This window comes from Equus przewalskii, chromosome 1 (genome assembly GCF_037783145.1).
Source record: "Equus przewalskii isolate Varuska chromosome 1, EquPr2, whole genome shotgun sequence".
In the NCBI taxonomy this organism is placed as follows: domain Eukaryota; kingdom Metazoa; phylum Chordata; class Mammalia; order Perissodactyla; family Equidae; genus Equus; species Equus przewalskii.
The window spans coordinates 92260139-92275187 of NC_091831.1; the positions used below are offsets into that span (position 1 = coordinate 92260139).

General features: G+C 53.1%; 1 protein-coding gene across 4 annotated transcripts in view; it reads left to right on the forward strand.

Annotated features, from left to right (window-relative positions):
• Nucleotides 1-144: 144 nt before the first annotated feature.
• Nucleotides 145-15049, forward strand: part of AP3B2 (adaptor related protein complex 3 subunit beta 2) — a 32870-nt gene continuing 17965 nt past the window's right edge. The window contains exons 1-8 of one of the 4 annotated variants that reach the window (XM_070570304.1): nt 145-675; nt 9336-9411; nt 9555-9629; nt 9934-10029; nt 13765-13925; nt 14201-14267; nt 14366-14548; nt 14656-14939. In XM_070570304.1, the coding sequence (XP_070426405.1) occupies nt 266-675; nt 9336-9411; nt 9555-9629; nt 9934-10029; nt 13765-13925; nt 14201-14267; nt 14366-14548; nt 14656-14939 (1352 nt within the window). In that variant the 5' untranslated portion in view covers nt 145-265. Of the gene's footprint in view, nt 676-8861; nt 9032-9311; nt 9412-9554; nt 9630-9933; nt 10030-10351; nt 10509-13764; nt 13926-14200; nt 14268-14365; nt 14549-14655; nt 14940-15049 lie in introns of those variants that run through there. The other 3 variants (XM_070570312.1, XM_070570316.1, XM_070570321.1) reach the window with 3 other exon arrangements.

Consider the following 15049-nt stretch of genomic DNA (forward strand, 5'->3'; position numbering starts at 1 on the left):
GTGCGGTGCCTCCTTCCCGCTTTAGGACCCCCAACCTTGTGGCACAGCCTTCTCAGTCTCCCCTTTCCTTCCACTGCGTGGGTGCGCATCCGCGTTTGTGTCTGGGGTGAGTGGAGCCCCTAGAGGCCGTTCCACCGAGACCCGGTGGTCGGCGAGTGGAAAAAGGCGTTCTGCATCCCCGGGAAGGCTGTCCCCTCATCAAGCCAGCAGCCTCCACCCCCCACCCCCAAACCTGGAGCTGCATCTGGAACCTTCCTTCGCGGGGATGGGAGGGGGGGTGGTGGGTGGATTTCCGAGGGGTTTGGGCGGGGCCAGCCCCTGCTGCACTTCCCTTCCCGCCCCCTCCGCGGACACGCCCTCCGCTCGGCAGACGCCGGTGCCTTTAAGAAGCTCGGCGCGCGCCCCGATTGATAGAGCCGCGCGCCGCCTCCCCCGCTGCAGACTGCGGCTCTGCGGGCCCGGCCGCCCCCGACCTCGCCGCCGGCCCGCGCGCCCTCCCCCGGCCCAGCCGCGTCTGGCGGCGCAGCCCCCTCCCCGGCGAAGCGCGCTGCCCGGCCGCCCCATGTCGGCCGCCCCCGCCTACAGTGAAGACAAGGGCGGCTCCGCTGGCCCCGGGGAGGCCGAATACGGCCACGACCCGGCGAGCGGCGGCATCTTCTCCTCCGACTACAAGCGGTGAGCGAGCCCGGTACCGTGGACAGCGCCCGGCCCGCCCCGCCCCCGCGGTCCAGAGCCCGCCCAGCCCCCCGCCAGCACCCCGCCCCGGGCGGCCGCCCGGGCCCCGGCGCTGGGGTGGGAGGCCGGAGCGGGATGCGCCCGCCGGCTGCCCCTGGAGGCCCCGCAGCCCCGCCCCGCGGGGCCGTCCCGTCTGTAGGTCCGGATTCCAGGCTCCCCGCCTCCCGCGCGCCTGGCGAGTTGGCTCCAACCGAGCGCGGGGGAGGGGTCAGCGCAGGCGAGCTCGCGCCCCGGGCCTGTGCGGAAAGGCCCGCCCTGGTTGCGGACTCAGCCTCCAGGCCTGGCCCCTCCCACGAGTCCATCTTCTCTCCTTCGGGTCCCTGAGTTCGCGTCCGCGTCCGCGTCTCCCCCGGGCGCTCGCGCTGCTGCTCCCCACGCTGCCCCTGCAGTTCAGCCCGACCTTCACGTCCCACTCCTCCGCTCCACCCCTGGATCACTCCTTCGCTCATTCGGTTATTCCTAAATTCTGAAAGAAGCATTTTTAAGGGCCTACTGTGTCGAGTCTTGTCCTAGTCACCGTGAATGCGGCTGTGAACAGGAGACAGTCCTTGACCTCAAGTTGCTTTAGAGGGGATCTCAGAGGAAGAATCTGTCCTCTGTCCGCGACAATTCAGTATAGTGGGGACAGTCAGAGGGTGAGGAGCTGGTCTCTGGCCCCGGAGAAAGGCAGGAGGGGAGAGGGAGGGGTGTTCCCGACAGAGGAAGGAGCTCGCAGGAAGGTGGGGAGATGAAGGACGGCCAGGTCACAGGTTTTGTAGGTGCCGGTACAGTGTGATCAGAATCACTGTGCGGGCCACTGCAGTGACCGGAAAGGAGGGTGAGAGATGCCAAGGTTGGGGAGCGGGGGGCGGTCACGAAGACTTCTAAGCCCGAGATGTCAGATTTGCATTTTAGAAGGATCCCAGGCTGGATCGTGGAGAAGAGATGGGAGGAGACAGTGAGGGGGGTGTTGAGGGTGGAGGGGCGTCCAGGATGGTGGCCTAGACTGGGGGAAGGGCTATTGAGAAGGTAGGAGCCACAGAGCTGATAATTAACTAGGGGGTGAGGTGAGAGGAAGGGACTGGGGGAAGATAAGGATGAAACTCAGGTGACTAGTTTTGGAACTGGAAAGAGGGTGGAGCCATCCACACAGTGTGATTGGAAATAAAGATGTTACAAGCAAATCCGTGGAAAATAAAGTTGAGCTCGGCTTTTGACATGCTGAGATTGTAAACTCTGAGGGACATTCAAGTCCAGTAGGTAGCCAGATCCTAGGATTCACATTCCAGGAGGGATTATTAACATATATATATGTTGATCAAAGCCGCAGAAGGAAGTGAAGATAACCCAGGGAGAGTGTATAAAATGAGTTCAGACAGGGCACAGGTGTGAACCCTGAACACGCATGAGGGGTGACCAGAGAGCAGGGGGAAAGTGTTTCAGAGTAACTGAGCAAAAGTAAACCAAAGGCAGGAGGAAAATTAAATGTGGTTTCAAGGAGGAGGAAGTGGTCAGCAGTGTCAGTGCCCTTTGAGGTCAACTCAAAGAAAGAAATCGTGACCATTGGTTTGACAAAGAGCAGGTCAACCCCGACCTGCTCCGCTCCTCACCTCCTGCCCTGGGAGACCAGAGCTGGCAAAGTCAGAGGTGGAGGAGCGAAATTATTTCTCCCCACATTCTATTATGAACAATTTTAAACATACAGAACAGCTGAGTGAATAATAGAATGGACACGTGTATCCTTCCACCTGGATTCAACTGTTGTTGACATTGTCCCACATTTGCTGTATCTACCATCTACCCATAAATATTTTTGGCTGAACCATGTAAGTTGCAGATATCATGGCCCCTCATAAATTCTAACTAGCATCTAAAGCCAGATTAGGGTGAATAGAGGAAGAAATAGGAGGTGAATAAATAAAACCCAGTGAATGGGAATTTTGCTTCTAAGGAGCTTGACTGTAGAGGGGAGAGAGGGAAAGAGTTGCTGGAGGAGAACGTCGGCTTGGGATGGTTTACTTTATTTTTATTGTTATGTTTGTTTGTTATTAGGATAAGGGAGCCCAGAGCAAGTCTAACAGCTGATAGGAAGAAGCCGGTAGTGTGGGACGGGCTGCAGGGAATTGAAGGAGGCCCGGATCCCTGAGTGGTGGGAGGAGAGGCTTCCAGAGCTGGGTGGGAGGCCTGGCCTGGCTTCAGAGGGCAGCTCTGCCCAGAGGGAGGAGAGGACAGCACGGATGCGGATGTGTTGGGGCTGCAGGGGATTGTATCTAAGGCCTTCCATCTTCTGTGAGAGGCAAGTAGTGAAGCTGTAAGAGCAAGGGCAAGGCTATGGGTGGGAATTTGAGGAGCGTCGAGGGGGTTGATATACCGCGAATAAAGCCAACCACTCCTGGCAGGGTAGGAGCAGTGGGGACAAGAGGGCCAAGGATGTGAGTGAGCCAGCGGTGGAGGATGGAGCTGGGAGGCATAGGCCAGGTAGGGAGGACGTAAAGATAAGAGAAGGCTGATGGGAGGGAAGAAATCGGGAAACTGGCTCTGGAAAGACAGGTGAGGATCAAGAAGGTTAGGGTCAGAGTGGGAAGAGGGTGTGGGAGATTTCTGAGGAAGAGCAGCTCTGGGAGGCGGAGGCCCAGTTGTGGTGTGAGAGTGGAGGCAAGGAGGGCATCCGTCACCTCTGTCTGGACCTGCTCCCCTGACCCCCTAGGCCCTGCCCTGAGATGGAGCATTGGCTTAGTCCCCAGGCCCTGCCCTCCTCCCCCTCCTGAGTCCTTGTCTTTGAGCAGCCAGGAGGAAACTAGAGCCTCCTTCTCTGCCGGTATCTGGTTTCTGAGTTTCGGGGGCGGGCCGTCTGGTGACAGTCACAGGCATCCAGGCTTCCTGGTCAGTTCAGTCCCATCTCCGAGCAGACCCTAGTGCCTGATGCAGCGGTTCCTGCAGCTCCCGGGGGCCGTGGTGAGGCCAGGAGGCAGAGGGGCCTGTGGGGCTGATCAGGAGGCTGCCAGCCCTGTGCTGGCCCCCGAAGGCGGGCCCCCACCCTGGTACCAGGCCCTGCAGCCTGAGGAGCTTCGCTGGCTGCAGGCCTCAGAGGAAGACCCAACCCCAGAAGCATCTCTGGAAGGAGCTTGCCCAGAGCCTGGCCAAGGCCAGAGCCAGAGCCAGCCGCTACGGTACAGAGGACCCCAGGGACCCTCACCCAGACAGCTGGGGAGGCAAGGGGTGGGCAGCTGCCACTCAGCCAGACTCGTTCAGGTCCCACTTTCTCAGGAGCAGGAGTGGGCTGGTGTTTAGGGTCCAGGCAGGAGGAGGGATGTCAGGGGCGGATGTCAGGGGGCTTAGTGTGGGGACTGAGAGTATGTGGGGTGGGTACATGAGCTTAACTCCCCAGAAGCTCTGAGGGGAGGAGGACAGTAAAATATTTGGGCGTTGAGGCCCCACAGCTAGAGTGGGCTCTGGGTGAGGTTCGGAGACTAGATAAAGCACCGAGTTTGGCCAGCCTCTCCTGGCAAGTGGATTGGCACTTGGGGGTAGAGGGGAGGGAGGAAGGTGTATCAGGGAGGCGAGCATGTCTGGCCTCATATGCCGTGTTTCACCCCCTGGCAGGCTCCAGCCACCCCCCCAGAGAGACGGGCCAGGCCAGGCCAGGGGTCAGGTCAAAGTGAGTGCCGTGTAAGGGGATCCGACTACAGGAGACTAATGTTTCATGGCCTTAGAGCGTTGTTGTGTATCTCTCCATTCCTCTCCCTCTTGGGAACATAAGCTGGTGGGAACAAAGATGAGAGACCCAGGGTGGTCACAGCCCAGGAGGCAGCTGCTGTCTGTTGGTGGCATCTGACAATCCCACCTGTGCTGTGTCTGCTCTCTGTCCACAGTCCCTCCCCCCCTCAATTCCCCATCCGCCCAGGGCCCCGGAGCCCTCAGGGGCCTGGAATGTATGCACTAGGCTGGGTGGGTGGGAATAATGTACGCACCCCTGGGCATGCCCTGGGGTGTGTGCATTTCACACGGGCCTGTGGCATTTCGGGGAGGGCAGTGTGAAGAAGTCTGCTTTAGAGGACATCCAGCGTTAAAAGGGACTGGGCAAACTCCGACTGCTGACCAGTGAGGACTCCCCCTGACCCCTCAGAAGGGAGTCAGAGGATCTTGAGGCTGGATGTGTTTGATCTTGGAAGCCTAGATTTATCATCAAGAACCTCAAACAGGCATCTACTGGCCATTTTGGCGAATGAGCCTAGAGTGACCGAGTTTTGTCAAAAAGGTGTAGGTGTGTGTGGTGTGTGTGTCTGTGGAAGGACGTGTGGGGTATGTGCACTGTGTGGGATGTTCATGTCCAGGTGAGGGTGTGGGGGAGTATGGAGAGGTCTTCTGGTGGGTGTGTGTCTGTGGGGATGTGTGTATGTATTTGTGGGTCTCTGTAGGGATGTGTAGGTGAAGTGTGTGGGGGGGCTTATGTGTGGGGAGTGTGTTTTTGTGGGAAGTGTCTGTATGTCTGGTGTATGTATCTATGACTGTGTTTCTGTGGGGGTTGTGGGTGTGTGTCTGCGGGCTTCTTTGTGTGTGGGGGGGTTATATATGGATTATATGTGTGTCTGGGGGGTGTAGATGTGTCTGTGGGGGTATAGATTTGTCTCTGGTGTAGGTATGTCTGTGGGGCAGATATGGGAGTGTTTGTTGTATACGTGGGTGGTGCTGGTGTTGGTGGGGGTGTTGGGTGTGTCGGTGTCTATGGGGTGTAAGTTGACTGTGGGTGTATGTATGGAAGGTCCTGGGGGTGCAGTGGGGTACGTTTGTATATTGGGGAAGGTGGCGCCCAGCTCTGTCATTCTTCCTACAGCCTCGGTTCTGCCCAGACCAGCTCAGTGGTCTGTACCTCTGTCTATACCCTTGTTGTCCTGAGCTCAGCCCCAGCTAGGAACTGACTGCCTGGTTTGTGGCTGGGAGAGTGACAAGGTGGTTGTCTTCTGGCCCTGGCTTGGCCACGAGAGAGTAAAAAGTGTCCTCTGGTTTTAGGGGCATCTCCCCAAATGGGGGAGTTTTCTTTTTTCTTTTTTTTTTTTTTTGAGGAAGATTAGACCTGAGCTAACTACTGCCAGTCTTCCTCTTTTTGCTGAGGAAGACTGGCCCTGAGCTAACATCCATGCCCATCTTCCTCTGTTTTATATGTGGGATGCCTACCACAGCATGGCTTTTTGCCAAGCGGTGCCGTGTCTGCACCCGGGATCCAAACTGGCGAACCCCGGGCCTCCGAGAAGCAGAACGTGCCAACTTAAGTGCTGTGCCACCGGGCCACCCCGGGGAAGTTTTCAATCAACATGCCTGGGGCTGGAGAGCTTCTCCTGCCTTCATCTGACAGCCTTGCAAGTCCTCTGTGTTCTGGAAGGCGTCCTCTTTCTACTTTGCTTTCCATCAAAAATCTCTTGAGGAAAGACACTGCCTACAATCCTTGGAGCGTCAGTTTCTTAGCACCCCTTCTGTCCTTTCTATCTGCGAAGCACTCTCACATTTCAGCAAAATGCGGCCCTATGACTAGGTGTGTGTCACGTCGGGTTCCTCTCTTCGTCTCAGCATTTGTCACTTACTCATTTCTCGGCATCAGAAGCTGTCGCGTTTGCCTCTTTATGACTATTATCATGCTCTTCCCTCTCCGAATGTTGCTGCCTCCAGTTTCTGATTGCTCTGTGTTCCACTTCTGTGACTAACTTTGCACACACTACTTTTTACCTTCCACCATTGGTGATACCTCTCCAGGCTGGGTTCTCATGCTTGGGTCCAAAGCTGTGGGTTAGCAGAGTATCCTCTGGGAGATTAGAGAATGTGCAGGTCTCCACACACAGCTGCTCAAAAAGTTTGGAATTGTGTTGGCAACATCTGAGTGCATCAGCTGTCCCACGGTTCTGTCAACTATCGATAGACACGTTTTCCATGTTTTTACTCGCAATTCTCTGTTCACTTCTTTGACCACCAGCCTTGGACCTCTGAGTATGGTTGCGTAGGTTGTTCACTGCACAAGGGCACCTGGCTAAGGAATACCAGACCATGCTCCACTCACTGAATGGGGAGCAGCAGTTTTAGGGCTATGTCTATCTGGAGGGCCAAGCAGGTGGAGGAAGAGCTTGCAGCAGCCCTAAATTTATATCGGTGCTTTATTTATTTTGAATATTAAACTTTTATTCACCATCCCACATATTTTCCTTTCTGTTGCTGTTACGGGCTGAATTGTTTCCCTCTCAAATTCATATGTCAAAGTCCTAACCCCCCTGTACCTCAGAATGTGACTGTATTTGGAGGTAGGGCTTTTAAAGAGGGAATTAAGTTAAAATGAGGTCATTAGGGTAGCTAGTCCAATATGATTAGTGTCCTTATAGGAAGAGGGAATTTGGACAGGGACACACAGAAGGAAGACCACATGGAGAGACAGGATCTACAAGCCACGGGGAGGGGGCTTAGAAGAAACCAACCCTGCTGACACCTTAATCTCAGACTTCTAGCCTCCAGAACTGAGAGGAAATAAGTAGTTTAAGGCCCCCACTCCATGGTACTTTGTCATGGCAGCCATGGCAAATGAATACAATTGCCTTATGCTTATTTTTTTCCCTAAATTTAGTTTTATATACCAAATTCAAAAAAATTAAACCTAGCCATCTTGTTACTGATAATTTTATGACCTTAAAAATAAAAAAATTTCCCCTTCCTCTTCCATATTTAAAAATAATTTAACTATACGGGGCTGGCCCCATGGCCTAGTGGTTAAGTTCAGTGCACTCCACTTTGGCAGCCTGGGTTTGCGAGTTTGGATCCCGGGCATGGACCTACACTACTTGTCAGCCATGCTGTGGCAGCGACCCACATATGAAAAATAGAGGAAGATTGGCACAGATGTCAGCTCAGGGCTAATCTTACTCAGCAAAAAAAAAATCAAATGTGGAGTTTATTTTGGTGTGAGATATGTGTACAAGTTAAATTCTTTGCTGCAAAGCAGTTTCCCAACAGCATTTATTGCTGAAGGGGCAGAAAGGTTCTTTCTTCCTTTGGTGAGGTATTTGTTCATAATGTGTCAACTTAGATGCGTTGATGAAATTTCCCTCTGTGACCTTGACTTTCTGTTTTTAACCCAGTACCATAGAGCTTTTATCATTGTCATGTTGTTTTGTGTATTGAATTCCGGTAGGGTGAGGTGTCTGTCATTGTTCATTGTTCTCTTCTTTTCCCCAAAATATTCTTTGGAGTTCTTACCTATTGATTTTTTTTTCTCAGGCAAATTTTGCTGTCATTTCATGAAGCTTAACAAAATGCCTTCATTGAAATTTCAATGGACATTGCACGAAATTTATGTATTGGCTTGGGGACCACCTTTATTCCCCTTAGCCATATACAAGGGGTCATTTATTCAAATCTTCATTTATTTCTCCCATTATGGTTTTATAACTCCCCTGAATGAGGGTTAAAAGTTGAGTGACAGGTCTGGCCTTCGTTGTGAGGTCATCTCATCAGACCCTGGAGTGTCTGGGACCCATCCAGTCCTTAGAATCAGTTCAGTCTGGGGGGTCAGGGTCTGGGAACACACTCGGTGTGGGACGAGGGCATCTTGCTCTTGTTTTGACAGCCACCTCCTTTCCAGGTCCCTCTCATCCATCCACCTGGCCATTTCCTGGGAAGGGCCCATACCTTTTCCACTCTAAACCCTCCTCTTGTCTCTTGGCTCTATGTCCCTGGCTGTGTTAGTTTCTCAGGGCTGTGGTAACAAAGTGCCACAAACTGGGCAGCTCAGAAGAAGAGAAATGTATTGTCTTACAGTTCTGGAGGCTAAAAGTCCGAAACCAAGTGTCAGCATGGCCGTGCTCCCTCTGAAATCTGTAGGGGAATCCTGCCTTGCCCCTTCCGAGCCTCTGGTAGTTTCCTGGCAATCTTGGGTGTTTTTTGACTTGTAGATGGAGCACTCCAACCCTCTGTCTTCACATGGCGTTCTCCCTTCCTCTTTGTGTCTTCCCAAGGCCATCTTCTTTTTGTTGTTGTTGCTGTTGAGGAGGATTCGCCCTGAGCTAACATCCATTGCCAATCTTCCTCTTTTTTTGCTTGAGGACGATTAGCCCTGAGTTAACATCCGTGCCCATCTTCCTCTATCTTTTGTATGTGGGATGCCACCACAGCATGGCTGATGATGGAGTAGGTCTGTGCCTAGAATCCGAACTGGTGAACCTGGGCCACTGAAATGGAGTGCGCAGAACTTGAACCACTCGACCGCAGGACCGGCCCTCACACAAGGCCATCTTCTTATAAGAACACTGGACACATTGGATTAGGATCCCACCCTGCTCCAGTATGACCTCACCCTAATTATAGCTGCAACAACTCTGTTTCCAAATAAGGTCACATTCTGGGGTACTAGTTGTTAGGACTTCAACATACCTTTTTCGAGGGGGACATAACTCAATGCATGACATTGGCTGGCCCACGTTTCTCCCGACCCTGAGTCCCCTGATCTGTACTTCCCCGCCTTCCCCTCGGGTCAGGTCCTGCCTGAGCCCTCCCTGCCATATCCCTTCTCTCTGCCTGCATCGTCCTGATTGATATCCCCACTCCCACCCTTATGCCCTCAGCTGACCTCTTGTGCCTCCCATCAGGCATGATGACCTGAAGGAGATGCTGGACACCAACAAGGACTCCCTCAAGCTGGAGGCCATGAAGAGGATTGTGGCGGTGAGCAGGGAGGAAGGGGGCCTCTCCTGGGGGAGGGGCCCAGGGGTCAAAGAGCAGCTCTCCTTGGCTCCTTGTGGACCTTCCCCTAATAAGGACTGGCCTCCTCCCCTCTCCTTGTCCCCTCCCTTGACTCCACCACCCAGATGATCGCGCGCGGAAAGAATGCCTCGGACCTGTTTCCCGCTGTGGTGAAGAACGTGGCCTGCAAGAACATAGAGGTGAGCGCTCCTCGGTGAGAGAGCTCTCATGCCCACCTCCACCAGGAATAAACTCAGGCTGGGTGGGGGTGAGCAACGGAAGGATCCAGCCCCGACCTGCTCAGAAAAGCCCTTGGTCCAGGAGAAGGCTCTGTCTACATGTCTCTGAACTAGATGTGGATCAGAGTGAAGAACCTGGGGAACACTCTGGACGCTGTCCCCCACTGGAAGAATTTGTCCCCATGGACCACAGCTGGCTGGGGTGATGACATCTCCTGGGGGGGGGAGGGCACCAGTCCCTGCTGAGAAACCTGCTCTCCCCCAGGTGAAGAAGCTTGTCTACGTGTACCTGGTGCGCTATGCTGAGGAGCAGCAAGACCTGGCCCTGCTGTCTATCTCCACTTTCCAGCGTGGCCTGAAGGTCAGAGGTCTCCGTTTGCCTCCCTGGGGCGTGGGTCTCGTTGGTGCTGTATGGGAGGAGTGGACCCAGGGAGAGGCGTGAGCATGGGGGGAGGCTCTGCAGGCTCTTTCCCACCTGCCTAGCATTGGAAGAAGACCAGCCAGACCCTCAGAGGGCGGAGGCCAGCTCGGAGAGGGCATGAGAGATGCAGTGGGTGCCCAGGGACTGTGTCTGTCCTCCTCTGAGGAGCCTGTGATAGTGGCTGCCTCAAATATGAACCACTTGAGCCCTTGACCATGGAGAGCCCCTCAGCCCTCCCCCCATTAGCATAAAGGGTTTGCAGCCCACAGGCAAGCAGAAGTCAGCCTCCTTAGGACAGGATGCTGCGAGGGGGGCTGCCGACCTGGATTCGTCACCTCTGGGAGCTCAGATGCTTGGCGCTGGCAGGCTCACCTAGTCCAGGGATCCGTGGAGAACAATGACTTTTCACCTGCAACTTGGTAAGGAGGACAAAGGGTTTATTGAAAACAGATGAGCTCCACCGAGAGGAAAAGAACCAAGTTTACTGTGGAAGAGAGCTGCTCAGACAGGGAGACCGGGTTCCAAGGTCAGAGCAGAGGACGTGAACTCATGATGATTCCCTTTCAGGCAGTTCAGTACAGCCCATTATTCCTCTAGCGCTGGAACAAACGGACTGTTCTTCTGTTTAGCGCCAGAAGAAGTCGTTGACTTGTCTTAGCTGCCCCACTGTATACAAAATATCCACCTTTAAAGACCTGCATCACCACTGTTGTGTGAAATGCTCTTGAGGCAGGCAGAAATTGAAAAATCACCTACGGGAAGGGACCATGGAAAGATTCAAGTCCTTTAGACTGGAGTGGCCTGAATCCCCCACATTAGTTAAACAATGTTCTCCCCTTTTGTTTGTATATTAAACGCACGCATGAGAGTCTCCACTGGGTTCTTTTCTGGTTAGGGTAAAGAAGTCAGTATCACTGCATTCTGTCCTCTCTCTGTATCAGCCTTTTCAGCTCTGATTGCAACCATCAGCGCCTCCAGTCTTTCCACAGGCTTCGTTCAAATTCCCGTGAGAGGGATCTGAAAGGTCCAGCTCATCTTTTCATGTCCAGCTGATTCTCTAGGGTGCTGAGCAGACTGGGAATTGACTGCCCAAATCCGGGGCTCACCCCTGGTCCAGTCTGCTATGGCCAGCAGGAGGGGTTGACAGGGTCTGCTTCTGGGAGGTGGGGTCGAAAGGACAGGCACTTGCATATATCATCATTCACTCAGCAAATACTTGGGTATCTCTCTGCCACACATTGTGCCGGGTTCTTTTTAAAAGTCAACACCATAGGATCTGTCCCACCTTGGCAAGTAGTCTTTTGGTGTGAAGCAGGGTTAAATCATTTTATAAGAACTTTTCTGAAATTTTTTACACAGATTTTACATTTACCTGTAGTTTCTACAGTCCGCCCTTTGCCCCTGTTTAGAAAACCAGAGCTTCTTTAGTCTAACTCACTGCAATGATTTCTCTAGAACAGCCATCAGGAAACTTTTTCTGTGTAGTGCCGGCGAGTAATTTAGGCTTTGCAGGCCGTACAGTCTCAACCGTGCAACCACTCGACTTTGCCCTTGTGGTGCGAGAGCAGCCATAAATGAGTGGGCGTAGCTGGGTTCCAATACAATTTTATTTATAAAAAAGGCAGAAGACAGGTTTGGCCTGAGGGCTGTAGTGTGCTGACCTTTGCCCTAGAATATCTGTGACGGGTCATCTGCAGTGACGGAGACCTCACTTTCATAAGGCAGCTCACTGCATCTTAAGACGACTACAACTGTTCTAGTTTTTTTAACCGTTATATTGTATTGAAACCTCTATAGCTACAATTTTTAAAAATTTATTTCAGACTCACAAAAGGCATAAGGAATAATATAATGAATATCCATATACCCAGCATAAGAAATGAAATATTTATCAGACAGCCAAAGCCCCCTACGTGTCTTCCCCTGTTTATCACTCATATGCATGTATTTATTCTTTCATTATTTATGTATTCCTAAACAATATATAACATTATTTTGTAAATGGTATCATATAATATATGTGTTTCTCTAAATCTCATTTTCTTTTGGTTGTTGTTACTGTTTGGGGGGCTCTCCTGCACATTGGAACCAGTCATTTCCATCCAGGGTTCTCCTTTTTATCAGCCGAGGCTGAGGCTGTGTTTGCTTTCTTAGCAGTCCACTAATGTGGCTGGCTCGATTCAGACAGCTTCCGGCTGGCAAGCAGATAATCCAGGTCTCCGTACATCCTGTCTTTGTGCAGCTGGTCCCTTGAATCCCCTATGAAACCCTCGTCTGTTTTGTAGTAGAGAAGGAGACCAGCTTGGTTTAGCACAGGGTCCAAGCCAGGGCGATCCTGAATCTTAATTTTGTCTCCTGATTTTGTGTCTTCCTCCAAGATGTTGATAAGCGATTTGGACCAGGGCAACAGACTGAGTCCCGTGGCATATCCTGTTTCCAGGTTGACACTGATCTGTTGATAAACCTTCCCTAAGTACAACGCCTTACCACATTGTGGATCTACGTAACTGTACAACCAGCTGGCATTTTCCCATCTTCTTAGGAAGGATCCTATACAATAGCAAAATTTCTTAACACCTTTTGTGTGCAAAGGGCTGTGGTGATACAGAGATAAAAGAGACATGAATTCTGCTCTTAAAATGCTTATGTATTAAATGAAACAAAAGGCCTGCCTCGAAAATGGCAACAGAGGAAATGCTATGAGAGACTCCCACAATGCCTTGCTGAAATCCACATACATAGCATTAGTATCTCCCAGTATTAACATCTACCCTATCAAAAAGGAAATAGGTTTTTTTGGTAACTTCCTGTGAATCCACAATCATTTCCAAATAAAATAGTTTTTTAAAAAAGGGAACATAGGTCTTAGCAGTCTATTTGACTCTAAGAAAATAGACTCCTGCTTTTTAAATAAGTACTTCTAAATCACCTATTTAAAAATTAATTCCTGAATTTTGCCAGAGATTACCATCATTTTCACTTGTAATTTTGCGGATCTTCCCTTTCTCCGTTTGAGAGGATCAGGGTAGCGTCTATCCTTTAGTGTTCCAGCACCTCTCCCATTATCCGCCATTCTCATGGTTAACAGTAAGTTACAGCTGCTGCTGATGGTGCGAGGACTGCCATAAGCGCCATGACTACAATCCGTTGTGTCTATTGCATCTACAGGATGCAATAGGAGCAATGAGGAGGGGTCCACACAGCCGTTCTGTCTTTAAAGACTGTGCAAGAAGAGGAAGAAGAGCAGCTTTTGAGAGACTGCTGGGGAAGAGGGATGAAGGGCCAAATTCTTTGGAAGGGAGACCAGCCTGCTTTTGCTGGCAGTCACCTCGGGCATAAACACAAAGAGACACCCCCCCCCCCCCCCCCGATCCTAAGGAACAGGAGGTCTTCAGGAACTTTAGGTGTTGTGAAAGTTTTTCCCTCTTCCTGAAAGTGAAGCAGCCCATTGCCACACCTGTTCAGGGGTGAGATTTCTGCAGCCAGGACCAAGAGTCAGTGCCCTCAATCAGTGTCCCCCAGATGCCCAAGCACTGGCACATCATCTAGGCTCAGGGCAGGAGGCAGGCACACAAGAGCTGGTGGTAGCTGGGGACAGTGAGTTCCATAGGTGTGGCCTCCCCCATCAGGACACCTGGTGCCCTCTCACGGCTCTGCCTCCACCTCTGCCCTTAGGATCCCAACCAGCTGATTCGTGCCAGTGCCCTCCGTGTCCTTTCTAGCATCCGTGTGCCCATCATAGTGCCCATCATGATGCTGGCCATCAAGGAAGCTGCCTCGGATATGTCGCCCTATGTGCGGAAAACAGCTGCCCATGCCATCCCTAAACTCTACAGGTATGCCCAGCCCCGCCCTTCACTCCTCGGGGTAATGGTTCCCAAGGCCCCAGGCCACCCCTGGCCTCCCCCAAGTCTTGCAGGCTTCCCTTCTTTTACTCTGCAGATGGATTAAGGCAGTTGGGGAACTGACAGAGATGGAGGTCAGTGGAGGTGGGGGCTCAACACCCATCTATGAATAGGGTTGGGGCACAGGAGGTGAACACAGCTTGGGTAAATATCGAGAAGGCTGGAGATGGGGGGAGGGGCAAATCCCTCAACCGTTTCTCCCTCAGTTTGGATTCTGACCAGAAGGACCAGCTGATAGAGGTCATTGAGAAGCTTCTGGCGGACAAGACCACGGTGCGTATATGTGCACACGGGGCGGGTGGTGGAAAGGTGCTGGGCAGCGGCCCTTCTGCTTTTCCGTTCACCCTCTCTTGCTTCTGTCGGTTCCCCAGCTGGTGGCGGGCAGCGTGGTGATGGCCTTCGAGGAGGTCTGCCCCGAGCGCATCGACCTGATTCACAAGAACTACCGGAAACTCTGTAACCTGCTCATCGACGTGGAGGAGTGGGGCCAGGTGGTCATCATCAGCATGCTCACCCGCTACGCCCGCACGCAGTTCCTGAGCCCCACCCAGAACGTGAGTGGGCCCGGACCCCCAGGAGAGACCCTAACCCTCGCCCTAGCAGAGTGCGCAGGAGGGTCGCCCCAAGGAGGCGCCCCCTGGCCCACTGGTCTCCCCCTCAGGAATCCCTGCTGGAGGAGAACCCCGAGAAAGCCTTCTACGGCTCGGAGGAGGACGAGGCCAAGGGCCCGGGGTCGGAGGAGGCGGCTGCCGCGGCGCTGCCCACCCGGAAGCCCTATGTCATGGACCCCGACCACCGGCTGCTGCTGCGCAACACCAAGCCACTGCTGCAAAGCCGCAGCGCCGCCGTGGTCATGGCGGTGGCACAGCTCTACTTCCACCTGGCGCCCAAGGCGGAGGTGGGCGTCATCGCCAAGGCGCTCGTGCGCCTGCTGCGCAGCCACAGGTGCGCGCCCGCCCCGCCCACATCTCCATCTCCGGCTGGCCCGGTCCTACTCCCGTCCCGGCCCGCTGCGCATCTCTAGGACCGTGGGAGCATCACGTCCCCCAACCCTA